The following is a 22138-nucleotide window of genomic DNA, read 5'->3' as shown; positions in this document are numbered from 1 at the left end:
AATTGGTTCTGTCAAAGTTTTTAGAACATTCGTTAGGTCTCAACAAATGTTCTCATAAGACAAAAAGTGTTTAGTGGTGCTGATGTTGCAAGAACATTCCTAGAACCCATTTAATCTGTTCTTTAAAGGCTCCCAGAATGTCTCATTAGGTTGTGGGAACAGTCTGGTGAGAACCTTCTGGGGACATCGCAAAGGATACAGTATGTTCCCAAAACACAAAAACTGTCCAGTTGTGCAGATTATTCTATAATGTTTATTTTAGGGTGCAAAAAACATTCACCTGATGTTACAAGAACGTTCCTACAACACATTTCAATATAACAATATGGAAGAAAATGAAACCTATTCTACAAGATCCAAAATAATTTCCGAAAAACACAACTTTATGGAACAATCATTGGATAGCTTTCAGAATTCACCTATAAATTGGTCCACATGGAAAACTAAAGGCATAGAAACCATAAATGACTTGGTAACAGAAAGTACATTTATTTCCATGACAGAACTCAAAAGTCATTTTCGAACTGACCAATGTAGATAGTCTGAAATATATGCAACTTAAAAGTTCCATATCATGACATTTTGATTTGAAATCTTTTGGACATCAGAGCAACCTTGAGTAAATCCTATTTGAGTCAGAAAAGGGTGTTCATATGACGTGGAAGACATAGAAAACCTTGCAGAGAGCATATCCAACTGACAATCTCTTAGAAAAAAACATGAACTATTGGAACAAAGACTTAAAAATAACTGATGTTGGCACAAGATGGAGGGAAAGTTGCAGCATAACTAACGAAATTACAGTTAACAAAAATGTAAGCTTAGTCCAGTATAAACTAATGTATAGACTGTATTATACATCAGACATAATGTATGGATATACCCGATGGGTTGGATGATCCTCCTCTTCACTCATCTTGAAAAAACGTATATTAAAAACGTGGAAATGAATCAATCTTAACACAATGGAAGAATGGAATGATCTATTATTTCAATATTTCAAGTCCTTGTGCTATGGAGAGAAAATAAATGGTGCAGTTTGAGATGGGGGTGTGTGCGCCTGTGGGTCTGGGAAGGTGAGATATAGTTGATATTGTCGTTTGTATGTATATGTTTTATACTGTTTATAAAAGATTAAATAAAATATATATTTTAAAAAGAACACCTGGTCTAAGTTCTTTAAGGTTCCCAGAATATTGAGTGAAGTTATGGGAGTTGTCTGGGATGTTACAGAACATTCCCCCAATGTAGCACAATTTCCAAATAAGTCAGTTTTTATGACATTCATAGCATATTTGCTTTAGCTTAAACACAATATTCCATTGATTTCACGCAATACACATTTTCAGCTGTCCTGGAGATTCACAGGAAATTTCAACAACATTTAGAAAATGTTATATTTACAGTGCATTCGGAAAGTATTCAGAAGTACTGAATAAAGGGTCTGAATACTTCTGTAAATAAGGTTAATTAGGGCCTCCCGAGTGGCGCAGTGGTTAAGGGCGCTGTACCAGCTGTGCCATCAGAGACTCTGGGTTTGCGCCCAGGCTCTGTCGTAACCGGCCGCGACCGGGAGGTCCATGGGGCAACGCACAATTGGCCTAGCGTCGTCCGGGTTAGGGAGGGCTTGGTCGGTAGGGATGTCCTTGTCTCATCGCGCACCAGCGACTCCTGTGGCGGGCCGGGCGCAGTGCACGCTAACCAAGGTTGCCAGGTGCACAGTGTTTCCTCTGACACATTGGTGCGGCTGGCTTCCGGGTTGGATGCGCGCTGTGTTAAGAAGCAGTGCGGCTAGGTTGGGTTGTGTATCGGAGGACGCATGACCTTCAACCTTCGTCTCTCCCGAGCCCGTACGGGAGTTGTAGCGATGAGACAAGATAGTAGCTACTACAACAATTGGACACCACGAAATTGGAGAGAAAAAGGGGTAAAAATTCCAACAAAAATAATTATAATAAGGTTAATTATTTTTTATAAATTTGCAAAAATGTCTCAAACCCGTTTTGCTTTGTCATTATGGGGCATGGTGTGTAAATTGTTAAGAAAATAATATAATTGAATCAATTTTAGAATAAGGCTGTAACGTAACAAAATGTAGAAAAGGGGACTGGGTCTGAATACTTTCCAAATGCACTGTAAGTTTGACCTAACATTACCACAACATTCTCAGGGGGCCCCTCAGGGGTGAGTGCTTAGTCCCTCATGTACTCCATGTTCACCCATGAAGGAGGGTCAAGCGGGTAGAGGCTTGAAGTTCCTCGGTGTCCACATCCCTAAGGATCTATCACGGTCCACACACACACCAACACAGTTGTGAAGAGAGCAAGAAAATGCACCATTTAGAGCATCTTGACGGGCTGCATCCCTGCTTGGTATGGCAACTGCTTGGTATCCAACTGCAAGGCGCTACAGAGGGTAATGTGTACGGCCCAGTACATCACTGGGGCCGAGCTCCCTTCCATCAAGGATCTCTATACCAGGCTGTGTCAGAGGAAGACCCTAAAAATGGTCAGAGACTCCAGCCACCCAAGTCATAGACTGTTCTCTCTGCTACCGCACGGCAAGCGGAACCAATGCACAAAGTCTGGAACCAACAGGACCCTGAACAGCTTCTACCCCCAAGCCATAAGACTGCTAAATAGTTGGTAAAATATACTGAACAAAAATATAAACGCAACATTTAATAATTTATTCGATTTTACTGAGTTAAAGTTCACATGAGGAAATCAGTCAATTAAAATAAATTCATTAGGCCCTAATCTGTGGATTTCACATGACTGGAAATACAGTTACGCATCAGTTGGGCCTCAAGATCTTGTCACGGTATTTTGGTGCATTCAAAATTGCCATCGATAAAATGCAATTGTGTCATTGTCCATAGCTTATGCCTGCCAATACCATAACCCCACTGCCACCATGGGGCACTCTGTTCACAACGCTGACATCAGCAAACCGCTCGCCCACGATGCCATACACTTTGTCTGACGTTGTGAGGCCGGTTGGACATACTGACAAATTCTCTAAAATGACATTGGAGCTTATGGTGGATGGATTATCTTGGTGAAGGAGAAATGCTCACGAACAGGGATGTAAAATGTGCACAACATTTTAGAGAAATAAGATATTTGTGCGTATGGAACATTTCTGGGATCTTTTGTTTCAGCTCATGAAACATGGGACCAACACTTTACATGTTGCGTTTATAGTTTTGTCCAATGTTGTTAACCAAATAGCATGCAGAATTTAGACTAACATAAAAAAAATAAAAACTTTGTAAAAATGGACTGTTCCACTTTTTTATGCACCCGATATAATCCCTACTTTGAGACGCTTGACGCCCCTGTTCTATTTTTTAGGATCTGAAAAGCAAAAGTGACCCTAGATCCGCACTCAGAGTCTTGGATACCTTGTAAATATGTGCCCAGAAGTATGCAGCATATAAAGGGATGGTGAATAACCCAGTTAGCAGTATTTCCCTGGTTTAGTAATATCTAAGGCTAAAACAGAAACAATGAATTCCTGATTGAACATACTGCCATGGCTATATACTGAACAAATAGTAGAGCTTTCCTGGTGATGCAGAGTATAAAAAACCTGGCTTGAGAACCAGGCATTGCAGGTTGTCAACATACAGTTGAAGTCGGAAGTTTACATACACTTAGGTTGGAGTCATTAAAACTCGTTTTTCAACCACTCCACAAATTTCTCCACTCCACAAAACTATAGTTTTGGCAAGTCGGTTAGGACATATACTTTGTGCATGACACAAGTAATTTTTCACTTATAATTCACTGTATCACAATTCCAGTGGGTCAGAAGTTGACATACACCAAGATGACTGGGCTGTAACGGCATTCAGGTGAAGACCAAGGTGCAGCGTGGTATGTGTTCATATTATTTATTCTGACTGAACACTGAATACAAAATAACAAAATAATACATATAAACGCACCTTGCAGGTAACCATGGATGACAGAGGACGAACAATGATTCCAAGCACCACCCACCTTTTGAAGCTTCCAGTCTGTTATTTGAACTCAATCAGCATGACAATTGCCCTCATACAAACTGGGGCATATTTGTCATTCTTAAAACTTTTGGCCACGACTGTACACGGCCCAGTACATCACCGGGGCCAAGCTTCCTGCCATCCAGGACCTCTATATCAGGCGGTGTCAGAGGAAGGCCCTAAAAATTGTCAAAGCCTCCAGCCACCCTAGTCATAGACTGTTCTCTCTGCTACCGCATGGCAAGCGGTACCGGAGCACCAAGTCTTGGTCCAAGAGGCTTCTTAACAGCTTCTACCCCAAGCCATAAGACTCCTGAACAGCTAATCAAATGGCTACCCAGACTATTTGCATTGCCTTTTTCCGACTGTCCAACTCCTGGCTGAACCCTACGTCACAGCCACTGACAAAACACATGCCTGCAATCCTTACATTGTAGCGCAGCAGGAGAGAGTGGTGTCATCACGGTAGCACATTCAGAGATCAATTTATAGCCATTCATGTAAAATAATTTATAGATTTTAAACAAAACAACTGTCACATCTGCTCCTGCCACGCCCTCTAGTGCTCATCTGGTGTCTCATTGACCTGCCGCCACTCCCCCAGTGCTCTCTCCCTCTCTGTGTGTGTGTGTGATTGTGTGGGCGGAGACAGGTGTGCTGTAGTCAGAGCAGATCCCAACCAGCTGCAACCTGTTCCATAATCAAGACCAATACAAATACTCAGTCCTGCCACTTCCACACTGCCAGATCGTAATCTCTGCTCAGTCAGTCCATGTTTCTAGAAACTGAACAAGTTCCACAGACATATGACTAACAGAAATTGAATAATGTGTCCCTGAACAAAGGGGGGTCAAAATCAAAAGTAACAGTCAGTGTCTGGTGTGGCCACCAGCTGCATTAAGTACTGCAGTGCATCTCCTCCTCATGGACTGCACCAGATTTGCTGTGAGATGTTACCCCACTCTTCCAACAAGGCACCTGCAAGTTCCCGGACATTTCTGGGGGGGAATGGTCCTAGCCCTCACCCTCCGATCCAACAGGTCCCAGACGTGCTCAATGGGATTGAGATCTGGGCTCTTCGCTGGCCATGGCAGAACACTGACATTCCTGTCTTGCAGGAAATCACGCACAGAATGAGCAGTAGGCTGGTTGCATTGTCATGCTGGAGGGTCATGTCAGGATGAGCATGCAGGAAGGGTACCACCTGAGGGAGGACTCTCCACCTAGATCCTTCTCCAGAGTACAGACCTCGGTGTAACGCTCATTCCTTTGACGATAAACGCGAATCTGACCATCACCCCTGGTGAGACAAAACCGCAACTCGTCAGTTAAGAGCACTTTTTGCCAGTCCTGTCTGGTCCAGCGATGGTGGGTTTGTGCCCATAGGTGACGCTGTTGCCGGTGATGTGGTGAGGACCTGCCCTACAAGCCCTCAGCCCAGCCTCTCTCAGCCTATTGCGGACAGTCTGAGCACTGACGGAGGGATTGTGCGTTCATAGTTTAACTAAGGCAGTTGTTGTTGCCATCCTGTACCTGTCCCGCAAATGTCATGTTGGGATGTACCGATTCTGTGCAGGTGTTGTTACATGTGGTCTGCCACTGCGAGGACGATCAGCTGTCCGTCCTGTATCCCTGTGGCGCTGTCTTAGGCGTCTCACAGTACGGACATTGCAATTTATTGCCCTGGCCACATCTGCAGTCCTCATGCCTCCTTGCAGCATGCCTAAGGCACGTTCATGCAGATGAGCAGGGACCCTGGGCATCTTTCTTTTGGTGTCAGTAGAAAGACCTCTTTTTAGTGTCCTATGTTTTCATAACTGTGACCTTAATTGCCTACCGTCTGTAAGCTGTTAGTGTCTTAACGACTGTTCCACAGGTGCATGTTCATTAATTGTTAACATTTTTACAAGAAAGGTGAGATTGTAACCTTCCTTTCAGCATTACTAGTTATTGTTTATGACCCTCTCGTGATAAATAATTATTTTTGGGGATTATGTAGATTACATTTAGTTACATTCAGCTGGATAATCATCCACACAACTGGACAGTTGTTTTGTGTTTTGGGGGATATTATTTAGAGTTAGTGTATGTAGCACCTCTGTAGTCACGGTTCGTTGTTTGTTTCTTGTTTCGTTTATTAGTTTCACTTTAATAAATTATGTGGAACTGTAATCACGCTGCGCCTTGGTCCTTTTCAACAAACGATCGTGACTGAATATCCCACTACAATAGGACCAAGCATCGTGCCCGGGAAGAGAAGGTATCCTGGGCTTGGGAGGAGATAAAGGAGGAGAAGACATCCTGGACTTGGAGGGAAATTATGGCTGGAGACGAAAGCCTTCCGTGGAAGCAGACGCAGGGTGAGAAGAGAGGACAGCGACGACGCCGGGGTTCGCGGCCACAGAGTAAGCCCAAAAGACAGCCCAAATTATTTTTGTGGGGGGGGGGGGGGGGGGACATGGGGTGGTCGGCGGAGCCGAGGAATGAGCCAGAGACCGTCAGGGAGTCGAAGGAGGAACTCGACAAAAGATTCCGGAGAGAGGTGATGGCGATGAGAGTGCTGCAGAGCGGGCATGCTGAGGAGCGTGACACCAGTCCGGTGTCATCTGCACCGGTTTCACGCATCTGGCCTCCAGTGTGCCTCCCCAGTCCGGTACGTCCTGTGTTTCCTCCACGTACTCACCCTGAAGTGTGTTTCGCCGTTCCGGTACAATTTGTGCCGGTTCTACGCACCAGGTCTCCAGTGCGCCTCCACAGCCCAGTATGTCCTGCGCCAGCTCCCCACACTCACCGTGCGAGCACCCCATGTGCCCCACCCCAAAGTGTCATCGTTCCGGCACCATCTGTGCCAGCTCTACGCACCAGGTCTACAGTGCGCCTCCTAAGCCCAGTACGTCCTGTGCCTCCTCCTCGCACTCTCCCTGAAGTGAGTGTCCCCAGTCCGGTACGTCCTGTGCCTGCTCCTCACACTCTCCCTGAAGTGCGTGTCCCCAGTCCGGTACGTCCTGTGCCTGCTCCTCGCACTCTCCCTGAAGTGCGTGTCCCCAGTCCGGTACGTCCTGTGCCTGCTCCTCGCACTCTCCCTCAAGTGTGCCTTCCCAGTCAGGTACGTCCTGTGCCTCCTCCCCGCACTCGCCCTGAAGTGCGTGTCACCAGACCGGTACCACCAGTGCCGGCCCCACGCACCAGGCTTCCTGCAACAATCCCCAGTCCAGAGCTTCCAGCGACGGTTCCCAGTCCAGAGCTTCCGGTGACGGTTTCCAGTCCAGAGCTTCCGGCGACGGTTCCCAGTCCGGAGCTTCCGGCGTCTGGAACCTCCAACAACGTTTCCCGGTCCGGAACCTCCTGAGACGGTCCATGGTCCGGAACCTCCTGAGACGGTCCAAGGTCCGGAACCTCCAGCGACGGTCAACAGTCCGGAACATCCCTCAACGAGGGATGGCAGGAGCTCTGCACCAATGCACAGTCCGAGCACGGCGTCCAGTCCAGCTCCGGGGCAGGAGCCTTCCTCTGCGCCGATGTCCAGTCCAAACACAGTGTCCAGTCCTACTCCATGGCAGGAGTTTTCCTCTGCACGGATGTCCAGCCTTCCTCTGCGCCGATGTCCAGTCCAAACACAGTGTCCAGTCCAGCTCCATGGCAGGAGTCTTCCTCTGCACGGTGTCCAGTCCCGCTCCATGGCAGGAGCCTTCCTCTAAGCCGATGTCCAGTACAAACACGGCGTCCAGTCCAGCTCCATGGCAGGAGCCTTCCTCTAAGCCGATGTCCAGTCCAAACACGGTGTCCAGTCCAGCTCCATGGCAGGAGCCTTCCTCTAAGCCGATGTCCAGTCCAAACACGGTGTCCAGTCCCGCTCCATGGCAGGAGCCTTCCTCTAAGCCGATATCTAGTCCAAACACGGTGTCCAGTCCAGCTCCATGGCAGGAGTCCTCCTCTGCACGGATGTCCAGTCCAAACACAGTGTCCAGTCCAGCTCCATGGCAGGAGCCTTCCTCTAAGCCGATGTCCAGTCCAAACACGGTGTACAGTCCCGCTCCATGGCAGGAGCCTTCCTCTAAGCCGATGTCCAGTCCAAACACGGTGTCCAGTCCAGCTCCATGGCAGGAGTCTTCCTCTGCACGGATGTCCAGGCCAGGGCCGGTGTCCAGTCCCGCTCCATGGCAGGAGCCTTCCTCGGCATCTAGGTCCAGTCCAGGCACAGTGTTCAGCCTGGGTCCATGGCTGGATCCGCAGGATGAGCGGGTTCTTCGGCCCACACCAGAGCCGCCCCCGATGCTGGCGGATCCGCGGGATGAGAGGGTTCTTCGTCCTGCACCAACCCTCCCTTTTGGTTTCACCTTTGGGGGGGGGTACTGTCACGTCCTGACCATAGAGATTCCTTATTTTCTATGGTGGAGTAGGTCAGGGCGTGACTGGGGGGTTAGTCCAGTTTATTATTTCTATGTGGGGTTCTAGTTTTGTTTTTCTATGTTAGTGATTTTGTATGATTCCCAATTAGAGGCAGCTGGTAATCGTTGTCTCTAATTGGGGATCATATTTTGGTAGCCTTTTTTCCACCTGTGGGTTGTGGGATATTATTTTGAGTTAGTGTATGTAGCATCTCTGTAGTCACGGCTCGTTATTTGTTTCTTGTTTTGTTTATTAGTTTCACTTTAATAAATTATGTGGAACTGTAATCACGCTGCGCCTTGGTCCTTCTCTACAAACGATCGTGACAGAATGTTCTGCGCTGTTTGTTACAGTTGTGGACAACATTTTTGTGACTGTTAGGAGAACATTCCGAGGATATTTCATTTAAAACATCAAAAAAGATGGGATGGGATGTTATCATTCTAATGTTAGGGTTTTATCTATCTAGAACTTAATGGGAATTGTAGCTAATGTTCTTGGAATGTTTGCTGGAATGGCTATTATAACTATTAACCCCTGGACAGCAGTGTCACTGTCATACTATACTGGCCCTGTGAAGTGTACCACTTTAAAATGACCAGTCAAATCAAATTTTATTTGTCAAATGCGCCGACTATAACCTTAGTGAAATGCTTACTCAGAAGCCCTTAACCACCAATGCAGTTAAGAAAAAAAAAGAAAAAAAATAAGACATAAAGTAACAAATAATTAAAGAGCAGCAGTAAAATAACAATAGCGAGGCTATATACTGGGGGTACCGGTACAGAGTCAATGCGCGGGGGCACCTGTTTGTCGAGGTAATTGAGGTAATATGTACATGTGGGTAGAGTTATTAAAGTGACTTATGCATAGATAATAACAGAGAGTAGCAACAGAATAAAAGAGGGGGGCAATGCAAATAGTGTGGGTAGCCATTTGATGAGATGTTCAGGAGTCTTATGGCTTGGGGGGTAGAAGCTGTTTAGAAGCCTTTTGGTCCCAGACTTGGTGCTCCGGTACTGCTTGCCGTGCGGCAGCAGAGAGAACAGTCTATGACTAGGGTGGCTGGAGTCTTTGACACTTTTTAGGGCCTTCCTCTGACACCGTCTGGAAAAGAGGTCCTGGATAGCAGGAAGCTTGGTCCCAGTGATGTACTGGGCTGTACACACTACCCTCTGTAGTGTCTTGCGGTCGGAGGCCGAGCAGTTGCCATTACAGACAGTGATGCAACATCAGGATGCTCTCAATGGTGCAGCTGTAGAACCTTTTGAGGATCTGATTTGGTCCCAGGGCTATGTGTGTGTGTGTGTGTGTGTGTGTGTGTGTGTGTGTGTGTGTGCGTGCGTGCGTGCGTGCATGAATATGTGCGTGCAAGCGTGTGTTTGCATGTGTGTGTGTCCAGGGAGCAGGTCAGTAAATAGTAGGAGAAATAAGAGCAGTGCTGATCTTTGTTTTCTATTTCCCTGGGTTGATACCTTGCTGCTGACCTCCATCTGAGAGTGGCTCGTGTTCAGTGCAACAGACAGTCTATGTTGAACTAGTAATGAGGTCATATTGTTTGAATTTTGGAGCAATAATTCATCTTCAAAACATAGCAAACAAGGTTATTATCCAATAGTGATGCACACACTCACACCCGCACGCACACCCCCCCCCCCCCCCCCCCCCCACTCCCTCCCTCCCTAATCTAGGGTAAAGTAGTCATTAACATGCTTGTTAAATTAACTCCTGGCTCCACAGTACAGAGCAGCAGCAGCAATAACTGGACTAATAGGAGAGATGCATAAGGTTACATAACATGACCCTGAATAAACCTACAAGCTGAAGTCCCATACTAATACTACAGGCTCAATACTGCTTGGCTCAATACATAATAGGAAAATAACAAGACTGATCACCTCTCATACTGTTGCAGATTACCTTGATCCCTGACCTCTGACCCCCAACCTGAAGTCTGACCCCAAGTTAATTGACAACAGTTAAAGTCACAACCAGCATATTGTGGTCTACTGGTGAGTTAGAAGGGTAATTTGTTCTGTTGAGGTCTAAGTACTGTCAACACTGGACTGTCTGACCATAAATGTTAGAGTGGGTTGGTGCTGATTGCTGTTGAGAACAATAACCTCGAATAGCCTACTGCTTTAGTACCAGCACCTCTTATGAAATACAATTGAATGTAAGTGTGCCACCTTTTTCCAGTTCTGACGGCCGGTTTGGAACCTGGGACATCTGAGTATAGTAGCAGACTACAGTATGCTAAAAGCTAAATGGGTGTGTATGCTGCAGAGTAGAGTAATGTCAATACTGCTGAGTCTACACTGAAGCAGCTATGACTCAGGATCACACTCACACACTCACACACACGTTTTAGCAGTTTTAGATGGTTAACCATGATCTCCTTCCATTACTGTGTGTGTGACCTTGACAGAGTGAGCAGTGCCAGTCGTAGCGGTTCGGTTGGACTAGACCAACCGAACAGACACTCACTGAGCAGTAAAACCAAAGAGCCTCTATGTGTGGACAGACACACTCATCATACAAATAAGCAAGCAAGCTAGTAACACACACACAAACACTAACATTCAAACATAAATCATGTTTGTGGGCACACACACAGTACGCACACATTGGCTTGAACACCTAGAGCTGCTGTGTGATAGCAGAGCTGGGCTGCACTGTGCCAAATCACCGGCTGCATTCCAGACAAATTATTACACACAGCAGAGCTAAATACAAGACCATTTACATTTCACTGGAGTGCTGGAAAAATGATGTTCCTGAAACATAATCACTGACACTCTCTCCCTCATCTGTCCCATATCAGAGAAAGCAGCAATGAAGTCAGATAACAGAGTAAGTCCCACCACTTCATAACATACTCAAGTACCACACACACACACACACCACACACACACACACCACACCACACACACACACACACACACACCACACACACACACACACACACACACACACAGACAGACAGACAGAGAGAGAGAGAGCTGATATGGGTTGTGACGTATTAACCTGGAAGGCAGACTCCTGCTCCGACTGTAAACACAGCTATTTATAACACCCCAATTATGACTGTGTGTGTGTGTGTGTGTGTGTGTGTGTGTGTGTGTGTGTGTGTGTGTGTGTGTGTGTGTGTGTGTGTGTGTGTGTGTGTGTGTGTGTACACCATGTGTGTGTGTGTACATATGGTAATCCTATGGAGGAGGAGGATTCTACTTTTATCTTTCTGTTTTTAATCTTTCCTCCCAACCTCATCGATGCAGAACAAATTTCTTAGAATTATGGATGGATGTGTGTGAGTAGCTGTACTGTGTGCTCGTGCATGAATGCTTGTTTGTGTGTGTTTGTGTACTACTGCATGTGTGTGAGAGAGCCACTGATGTGGTTATGCTCTTGATTGCTTATTCTGAGAAAAGGCCCTTTTGCCCTCCAAACAAATGTCATCTAGCTGAACTGAAGTAAGAAGACAGCTCTTCTTTTAGCAAAATGGCTAAAAACAACATTTCTGTCAACCCCAGTTGTTGAATCGGACTGGTGCTCACCAGTAGCAACTCTTATAGAATACCGGCTGTAAAACATGATTAAAATATTATTTAAATGAGTACCGGCCACTTTTTCATTCCACTTCAAGCACTTCTATTGTTTGGTAAAAAAAATAAAAATCAGCATATCTTTAGATGTATGAAGAAAGACAACTATATCTGGCAGAGAGAGAGGTTGACTAAGAATAGTTGACCTTTCTTCATCACATCAACTAGGCTGAATAATTCCTTAACGCACGCACGCACACACACACACACACACACGCCGACACAAGCGCACCGTTACACTCTCTACTCTCCACTATGGTATTAATCAGATCACCATCATTTCAATGCCTCATCCTTCCCGCCATCCTTTCACGGTGATCCCTCCTTCCTCCGTTGAAGAATGATGAGAAAGTGAAGGTCAGATAGCAACAGCTCTCTTACTCTCCCTCCCTTGTTTGTTCTCTCGATCTGTTTTCAATTTCTCTGTCTCATCTCTATATCTGTCTATCATTTTCTATGTCATTGTTCATCTCTCTCACACAAACCCATCCCTCTGTGTTATACACTTGTGTTACACAGTTAACCTTCGACCCTGACCTGCTTTTAGAATGTTAGAGCAAACACACACAATAATGCCATATTCAACACACATAGCACCGGTGCATCATTCTTGAAAAAATCATGATAAAAATCTGTCAGTTTCAGCTAGAGATATCTGTCTCAATCCACTGCATCCGCCAGTGTCGCACTTCCGCATCTGCGGTGAAAGGTGACAGAGTTAGAGCGGTGTTTGTAAGGCCATGAGACACCCCCCAAAATCGGTCTTCTCACAAAAACGTCTGAACGGTTTGACCTACAACTATTATGACCACTGTATGTAAAGGGGAGACACTCACGAAAATGGTGTTCTCCGTTTTGCTCTACGACCCCCACAAGTGTCACGAGACTCGTCTGAAAGTAACCAGTATCGGTTAAAATAAACGAATGGAAGTATTAAGTATTAAGATAGTTTGTGCCTACCCCAAAAAAGGGGTTAAATATGTGTAAAAATAAATATATACACAGTCAAAAGTAAAAAATACCAGTCAAAAGTTTGGACATTGTCACGTTCTGACCTTTATTTCCTTTGTTTTGTCTTTATTTAGTATGGTCAGGGCGTGAGTTGGGGTGGGCAGTCTATGTTTGTTTGTCTATGTTTGGTTTCTGTTTCGTCCTGGTATGGTTCTCAATCAGAGGCAGGTGTTGTTAGTTGTCTCTGATTGAGAATCATACTTAGGGAGCCTGGGTTTTACTGTTGGTTTGTGGGTGTTTGTTTCCGTGTCAGTGTTTGTCGCCACACGGTACTGTTTCGGTTTAGTTTCTTCACGGTTCTTTTTGTTATTTTTGTACTCAGTGTTCAGTGCTTTCTTTGATTAAAGCTGTGGACACTTACCACGCTTCATCTTGGTCCGATCCTTACTCCTCTTCAGACGAAGAGGAGATCTGCCGTTACAGACATGCCTACTCATTCAAGGTTTTTTTTTTATTTTTAATATTTTCTACATTGTAGAATAACAGTGAAGACCTCAAAACTATGAAATAACACATATGGAATCATATAGTAACCAAAAAAGTGTTAAACAAATCAAAATATATTTATATCTGAGATTCTTCAAAGTAGCCACCCTGTGCCTTGCTGACAGCTTTGCACACTATTGGCATTCTCTCAACCAGCTTCATGAGGTAGTCACCTGGAATGCATTTCAATTAACTGTGTGCTTTGTTAGAAGTTCATTTGTGGAATTGCTTTCCTTCTTAATGCGTTTGAGCCAATCAGTTGTGTTGTGACAAGGTAGGGGTAGTATACAGAAGATAGCCCTATTTGGTAAAAGTCCATATTATGTCAAGAACAGCTCAAATAAGCAAAGAGAAGCGACAGTCTATCATTACTTTAAGACATAAAGATCAGTCAATACGGAACATTTGAAGAACTTTGAAAGTTTCTTCAAGTGCAGTTGCAAAAACCATCAAGAGCTATGATGTAACTGGCACTCATGAGGACCACCACAGGAAAGGAATACCCAGAGTTACCTCTGCAGCAGAGGATAAGTTCATTAGAGTTACCAGCCGCAGAAATTGCAGCGAAATAAATGCTTCACAGAGTTCAAGTAACAGACAAATCTCAGCATCAACTGTTCAGAGGGGACTGCATGAATCAGGACTGTGTGGTTCCCACCGTGAAGCATGGAGGAGGTGGTGTGATGGTGTGGGTGTGCTTTGCTGGTGACACTGTCTGTGATTTATTTAGAATTCAAGGCACACTTAACCAGCATGGCTACCACAGCATTTTGCAGTGATACACCATCCCATCTGGTTTGGGCTTAGTGGGACTATCATTTGTTTTTCCAACAGGACAATGATCCAACACACCTTCAGGCTGTGTAAGGGATATTTGTACAATACCGTTCGAAAGTTTGGGGTCACTTAGAAATGTCCTTGTTTTTGAAAGAAAATCTATTTTTTTGTTGAATAAAATAACATAAAATTGATCAGAAATATAGTGTAGACATTGTTAATGTTGTAAATTACTATTGTAGCTGATTTTTTTATGTAATATCTACATAGGGGTACAGAGGCCCATTATCAGCAACCATCACTCCTGTGTCCAATGGCACGTTGTATTAGCTAATTAGCTAAAAGGCTAATTGATCATTAGAAAACACTTTTGGTATTATGTTAGCACAGCTGAAAACTGTTGTACTGATTAAAGAAGAAATAAAACTGGCCTTCTTTAGACTAGTTTGAGTATCTGGAGAATCAGCATTTGTGGGTTCGATTACAGGCTCAAAATGGCCAGAAACAAAAAACGTTCTCCTGAAACTCGTCAGTTTATTCTTGTTCTGAGAAAGGAAGGCTATTCCATGCGAGAAACTGCCAAGAAACTGAAGATCTCATACAATGCTGTGCACTACTCCCTTCACATAGAAAGAAAGAGGAGTGGGAGGCCCCGGTGCACAACTGAGCAAGGGGACAAGTACATTAGAGTATCTAGTTTGAGAAACAGAAGCCTCACAAGTCCTCAACTGGCAGCTTCATTAAATAGTACCCGCAAAACACCAGTCTCAATGTCAACAGTATAGAGGTGACTCCGGGATGTTGGCCTTCTAGGCAGAGTTGCAAAGAAAAAGCCATATCTCAGACTGGCCAATAAAAAGAAAAGATTAAGATGGGAAAAAGAACACAGACACTGGACAGAGGAACTCTGCCTGGAGGGCCAGCATCCCGGAGTCGCCTCTTCACTGTTGACGTTAGAACACAGGAGTGATGGTTGCTGATAATGGGCCTCTGTCAGCCTATGAAGAGATTCCATTAAAAATCTGCCGTTTCCAGCTACAATAGTCATTTACAACATTAACAATGTCTACACTGTCTACACTGTATTTCTGATCAATTCGATGTTATTTTAATGGAGGGAAAAAAAGCTTTTCTTTCAAAAACAAGGACATTTCTAAGTAACCCAAAAAAATGTAACGGTAGTGTATATATATTTCCTGAGTTGTTTCATATCTCTAAGATTTAGGACAGCCGCTTAAAAACCTTTTTTCTTACGATGTATTTTTTAACTGTCCCTTTTGCCATTAATGAATGTGTTAGGGGAAAGAGGATATCTAGTCAGTTGTACAACTGAATGCATTCAACACAAATGTGTCTTCCGTATTTAAAACAACACCTCTGAATCAGAGCGGTGCGAAGGGCTGCCTTAATCCACATCCACGGCGCCCGGGAAACAGTGGGTTATCTGCCTTGTTCAAGGGGCAGTACGACAGATTTTTACCTTGTCAGCTCGGGGATTCGATCTAGCAACCTTTCAGTTACTGGCCCAACGCTCCTACCCGCCAGGCTACCTGCATGTATTCAATGCGTTTCTATGGGCTTTGGTAGTAAAGACCAAAATCTCTCTATATTTTTTTATACCTAAAAGGGTCCTAAAATTCCAAACCAATTAGCTAAATTATCCATAGTATGACCATCTTAAATAATTCCACATGTCAGCTTAGCAACCAACGTCTTAGACTCTAAAGAATAAAATATTGAACAATGCAGGGAATCCAAAGGTTAATAATGTATGTAGTTGTTCAAGGTATCATTGACTGCTGATCATAATGAATGGATTTACGGTCTCTCTCTCTCCCCATCGGCACTCTGTGACTTTGTTGGCTGGTTGTGTCAATACATGTTAACACGGACACAAGTGACACATTCTTTACACACACGCAGTGGGGTAAAGTAAGTAAAAATACTTTCAAGTACTGCTTAAGTCCTTTTTTGGGTTATCTGTACTTTACTTTACTATTTATATTGTTGACTACTTTTACTTCACTACATTCCTAAAGAAAATAATGTACTTTTCACATTTGAGCCAAATTGAGCCGTCTGATTTGCTTATTATAAGGAATATGAAATTATTCATACTTTTACTTTTGATACTAAAGTATATTTTTGCAGTTACATTTACTTTCTATACTTAAGTATATTTAAAACCAAATACTTTTAGAATTTTACTCAAGTAGTTTTTTTCTGAGTGACTCACTTTAACTTGAGTAATTTTCTATTAATTAAGATATCTTTACTTTTACTCAAGTATGACAATTGGGTACTTTTTCCACCAAAGAACAGACATGCGAGCACATGCACGCATGCACGCTCACACACACTAAATAAAGTTTGTTGGGGAGCCTTCTCCTTTCAGCAAGTGTAGCATGAGTCTATCCCTGTACGGCCAATCCGCAACGTGAACCCTCGTTCACAAAAACACAACATACACCCCAAGCAGCGTGCTAACCATGTTCTTGGTTGGCCGAGGCTTCTCAGGGAAGGTGACGTCACTGTATAATTGGCTAGCTACTTCACATCTGCTATGCTAGCGTGATGAATCCCTTTCATAGCATACAGTAGTGAGATAAGGAGGAGGAGAGGGGAAGGGACAAATTCTGAATGGGCTCTGATTAATCGTGCTAGAAGATGGGGAGCCCAGGTGGAACACACACGCACGCACGGATGCACGCACGCACACACATGCACACACACTCACAGGACGAGCTAAAGACACCGGGAATCTCTTTACATTACACTCTCAGCCCTGCAGTCATAACATGAGACATCTTAAACAACGAAGACACACAGTCGCATACACCAACCGCTAACAAACACACACACGCACCCTCTTCTCCTGACCCCATTCCCTCTCCTCCGACTGTCACTCTGGTTAGTGTACATGGATATGGCTGCAATATCAATAGACTTCCATGTAATCCCATACTACGGGAGAGAGAGAAGGGAGAGATGCTTCATCTCAACATTACTGTACATAAAAACAATATCTCATCCCTTCTTTCTCTGCATGGTGTCTGGTCAAGTTCAAAGTACCAGTAACTCCCTGTAACCAGGACCTGATGCAGCTGCGTGGAGGGTGAATGGTCAAAGAAGAACGACAAGAGAGGAGGAGTGATGAGAGATGTGGAGGAGAGAACCAATGGCACAGATACAGATAGAGAGTTGCGCTGACACTGATGGTGGACTTAGTCAGTACCTCTACCCTGGCCTCTCAGGCTTGAACCTGGAACACCGAAAAACCCCTGTACCAAAATGCTCAACGCTCTTCATGAAGGCTACAGTGGTATTCTCACATAGTAGATGAATGGTGGGATGCTCCACTGATCTGTGTGCCAGTAATTAGACTACTATCCTCCTGTGAGTAGGGCTATTATACATGTTCTATTCTCTTTAGTAGACCTAAATCAGTAGGATCCTATTCTGAGAGGAGGCTAACTGACAGGAGAAGCGATGATGTCGTAGGCCTCCTCTCAGTTCTGCTCTCTTGGCAAAGATAGTGTGGAAATTCAATAGACATTGAGGATGAAAACGTCTGCATATCTGCAGAGTTTTGGGAGAGTCATTGGTGTGATGTGAAGGACAGGTGGAGGTTAGGGAGCGAGGGAAAGACTGGGGAGGAGAGGGAGAGAGGAGAGGGTGTAAGAAATAGAGAGAAGAGAGTGAGGGAGAGAGAGGGAGGGAGAGAGAGAGGAAAGAGAGGAGGGAGAGAGGAGAGAGAGTGAGGGAGTGATAGAGTAAAGTGGGAGAGTGAGCGAGAGAGGGAGGGAGAGAGAGGAAAGAGAGGAGGGAGAGAGGAGAGAGAGAGGGAGGGAGAGAGAGAGGGAGCGAGAGAGGGAGGGAGAGAGAGAGTAAAGTGGGAGAGGGAGCGAGTGAGATTCTGTGTATGGGGTGTGGAAGTCCTCTGATCATTGAGACTTCCAATCCAATCCCTGTGCTCCTGTGATGTTACTCACCCTGGCTCAGGCTCTAGCTCTGACTCTGTGTGTGTGTGTGTTGTGAAAACAGTGCTGGCGTCCCCGAGTGGGCTGTCAGTCAGGGACTATTGACTGAGCGCCCACCATCAAATTAGCTAAATGAGTTGATGTGACGATAAGCAGTGATAAGACCTTGGAGCATCTCTGGCTCTACGTCCCAGCAGAGGACAACTGCCTGTTTACTCGCCAGAATGGTACAACAACAAAACACACAGTGCAGGTCAACAGTCTAAGCTATAGGTCTAATAACTATCCATCTACACCACCTGAGTGTTAGGACTGCACTTTCTCTGAACATCTGTCAAGCTAGACATTTATTGCAGCTGAATTAAAGACAGTAGGCAAATAAAGTGACATTTATAGGAGCACATGAGCAAGACACTGGCACAGGTCACCCATATTCTATAAACAAACAGAACCACTTAAATCCCCAAACTTGAATCCCGCTTTCTGTACAGTGGTTTACATGCTCACACACACAAAGCCCCCCTGTACTCTCCATCCCCATTCTTACCTTGGAACTTGAATCCTTCTATTTGGACCCAGAGGCAGAGGTCCTCCGTCTCGCAGTCACACCTCCAGGGGTTTCCACTGAGCCCCATGGAGCGCAGAGAGGGCAGGGCAATCAGAGAGCTGATGTTCAGCGTCGTCAGGTTGTTCCTGCTCACATCCAGCACCTGCAGAGCCATGTTCTCTGAGAACGCATCCGGGTGGATCTCACTTAGCCCCGGGTTGTCTGTTAGCCGTAGCATCACAAGGCTAGACAACGGTCCAAACGTCCGGTCCTCGATCTGGGTCAGTGTATTGAAGGACAGGTCAAGGTAGGCCAGCTTCCGGAGATTCCCGAAGGTGGACTCGGAGATCTCCATCAGGGTGTTGTTGCTGACGTCCAGGTATACTAGATCAGACAGGTAGTTGAGTTGCAATGCTGGAAGTTCTCCGATGCGGTTGTTGGAGATGATGAGTTGGCGGGTAGCTAGAGGGAGGTCGTTGGGGAAGAGGGTGAGCTCCTGCCCGGCACACTGGACCACCAGCTGGTCGTCACACACACACCTGTCAGGGCAGCCTGCTGTAAGAGCCGGGGAAGGGGCCACCCCCATCACGAAGATAAAGAGAAAGAGTAGCCGGAGAGAGTGAGCGCTTGGAGCGGGTAGGAGACGCATGATGAAGCAGCCCAGGGCGTCATGAACTCGGGCTGAGTAGGACCAGGAGGACACCCCAGGACCAGCGCTCCCCTCCGGGCATCCTGCATGGGGCTGCGGGACTGGGGGTGCGGCTAGACGGCTACTCTGGAGGACCGAGTCCGGTTGCGGCTTCTGCTGTTGTCTGGAGGATTGGATAGTGGTTATATCCAGACTCTCTTTCTTCCCCTCTCGCTCCAAATGGATAACGGTCTCTAGCTCACTCACACGCACGTCCACAAGACGCCCGTGTTAATTACGAAGGTGACCCTACTGACTGACGCGCTGGTCGGGCGGTGAGAATCGCTGAGGCTTATCAGGTTCTCCTGAAAGGAGAGTAGAGAGAGAAGAGAAATATTTGATAAAAGGGAGTCTGTCACTCTTTTCTGTTATTGCCTCGGTATGTATTTATTTTAAGTTAGTTGTCTGCGGCAGAATGCATTGTTCGTTTATAGTTTCCAAACTGCTGGATGGTGAAATTCCAGGAAGTGATTCCTCCGCTTCCTACTAAAGAGAGTGGTGTGTAATACTGCCTGTTTTAATGGATTTGTAATAGTTTAATAATCACCGTCTGTTCTGCGATGTCATTTGCTAATCCGTTATTCCGGAGCGCGAATGGAAGTGCGTCCATCCCTCATTTGCCTGCTCGGCTGGTCTGGCTGCATGTGTGTGTTCGCTGCTCTGCTCTCTCTCGTTCGCTCTCTCTTTTTGCAGTTGGGGGGGGGGGGGGGGGGGGGGGGGGGGGGGGGGGGGGGAGGGGGGGGGGAGCTGCAGTGTGTGTGTGTCAGCAGTCTCTTAGTCAGACTGTATGTGTTTTTCGCTGCCACACAGCTTTGTGACGTAACCAGGTGTTCAGTAGGGGCACATGGGTAAAATCACTGGGGGAGCCATGCAGTGGCGACCCGTCATTCAGGGCAGGTGGGGCTTTTATCAAAATAGAAATAACAAAAATAATAATATTTTTTGTTGTAATTTTTTTTTTTGGGGGGGGGCGCTTGCCTGATTTGCTTGTTATTTTGGCATTAATATGAGTCACATATTAGTTTGAAAACAATGTAAAAAATATATATATATCACTGAGTTAATGAAGCCGCAAACAAACACGGTCTCTTTTTTGATTCCTTGAGTAAGGCAGCTCCAAAATGCAGGTTTTTCAGCCTAGCTCAGTGCTTTTTCTTTGATGACAAAATTTACCCACGAAGGACCACCACACCACCTTCCTGTTCAAGTAAGCACATCACAACAAGGTGAGTCCAAAAATGTCTTATATGCTGCTGCATAAATTATGTAATATGCCAGGGAGATCTACTGTAGCTAACTAAGAAAGTAAGACTAAGTGTCCCTAAACATCAAATTTGGGATAGGGTTAAAACAAAATCAACTCCACGGTTAAGTTTAGGGATGAATTTTGAATGATTAAGGTTAGGGCTTTGGCGCTGCCTGTGACTGTCAAGCAAATAACTGTTGGTCTAACGGTAATTGAGCGTTAATTAACAACACATTTAGCATCTTCTGGCTTACATTTTAAAAAGTCTAATAAATCCATGTAATATAGCCAACACCTTCACAATAAATACATTGTTTATTTTAGACAGGTCTGAAGAAGCATGATAAAAAAAGAAAATGTAGTCTATTTCAAAAGAAAAGAGTACTCTGAATTGTCCTTATGTTTGGTCCTGATGTGGCTATGCAAATGGCTGTGGGCTACGCTAGTTCATTTAGCAGACAAGATTTGCTTAGAATTCCATGGCATTATTTTATAGTATGAAGAATACAATTGAACAAAGCTGAATAAAATATCAATATTTTCTCCAAATGATTTGAGGTTTCTATTCTGTGTCAAGCGGTTAACAAAGAAATAGGTACTCCTTTATGCTTAATTTAGAGTTATTAATGTAACTTTAGTTGCTCTACAAACGTTAGGCTATATGTTTAGATTTTTAATACATTGTAGGTCTGCTTGATGAGAGACTAATGATGATTTGAAAAAAGTTGCTTGAACTGCTTAGTGTTTTGCGCAGGCTGGACACACTCCAATAGTCTCTTATTCACAATTTGACAAGCACTTGATAATGCCTCTTTGTGGCCATAATGCACAATAAAAAAATCCACACATTCAATTTATAGCACGCACACACACACATACACACACACACACACACACACACACACACACCTCTCCGTCAACTGATCTGGTCTTTCTAACAGGCTACAAGTTAAGACAGACACATTGGGGACGCAACTGCCCGCATCCTTATCCAATTCCGAGGTGCATATTGAAGATATTAGATGAACTGTCCACATTTACTTTTCATCAGCCAAGATGAGTAGGCTTTACTAACAGCAAAAGCACTTGTTACAGTTACAGTAAAAAATTATCTTCCCCAAACTTAAAACTCAAGCGCTGCTTATACAGTATATGCAAGTTAAGCTCTACACCGGATTCATGTGCTTCATTTTAATTTGTTATTTGGCCACTTTAGTTGTGATACAAATCTTATTAAAACATATGAGCTCGGCTACATGATTGAACAAATTGTAAAAAAAAAAATGGTTTCTTATGCTGGGCATCATTTTCATATATTAAGTAATATATGTGTGACATTTGTTTTGATTTAGAATGAACCATTATCATGCATATCGAAAGGGGCAGCGGAAAAAATACAT

At 44.8% G+C, this 22138-nt stretch overlaps 1 protein-coding gene across 1 annotated transcript in view; it reads right to left on the bottom strand.

Annotated features, from left to right (window-relative positions):
• The window catches only part of LOC110524490 (leucine-rich repeat-containing protein 52-like), a 27662-nt gene extending 7497 nt beyond the window's left edge, over positions 1 to 20165 (bottom strand). The window contains exons 1-2 of the mRNA XM_036978290.1: positions 20040 to 20165; positions 18805 to 19797 (exon numbers count right to left, since the gene is read on the bottom strand). Of these exons, the coding sequence (XP_036834185.1) occupies positions 18805 to 19453 (649 nt within the window). The 5' untranslated portion in view covers positions 19454 to 19797; positions 20040 to 20165. The remainder of the gene's footprint in view (positions 1 to 18804; positions 19798 to 20039) is intronic.
• Positions 20166 to 22138: the final 1973 nt, after the last annotated feature.

The sequence above is a fragment of the Oncorhynchus mykiss genome, chromosome 5, assembly GCF_013265735.2.
Source record: "Oncorhynchus mykiss isolate Arlee chromosome 5, USDA_OmykA_1.1, whole genome shotgun sequence".
Taxonomy (NCBI): Eukaryota; Metazoa; Chordata; class Actinopteri; order Salmoniformes; family Salmonidae; genus Oncorhynchus; species Oncorhynchus mykiss.
Note: the sequence above shows the minus strand (reverse complement) of the source record. Positions and strands in the feature narration are given on the sequence as shown.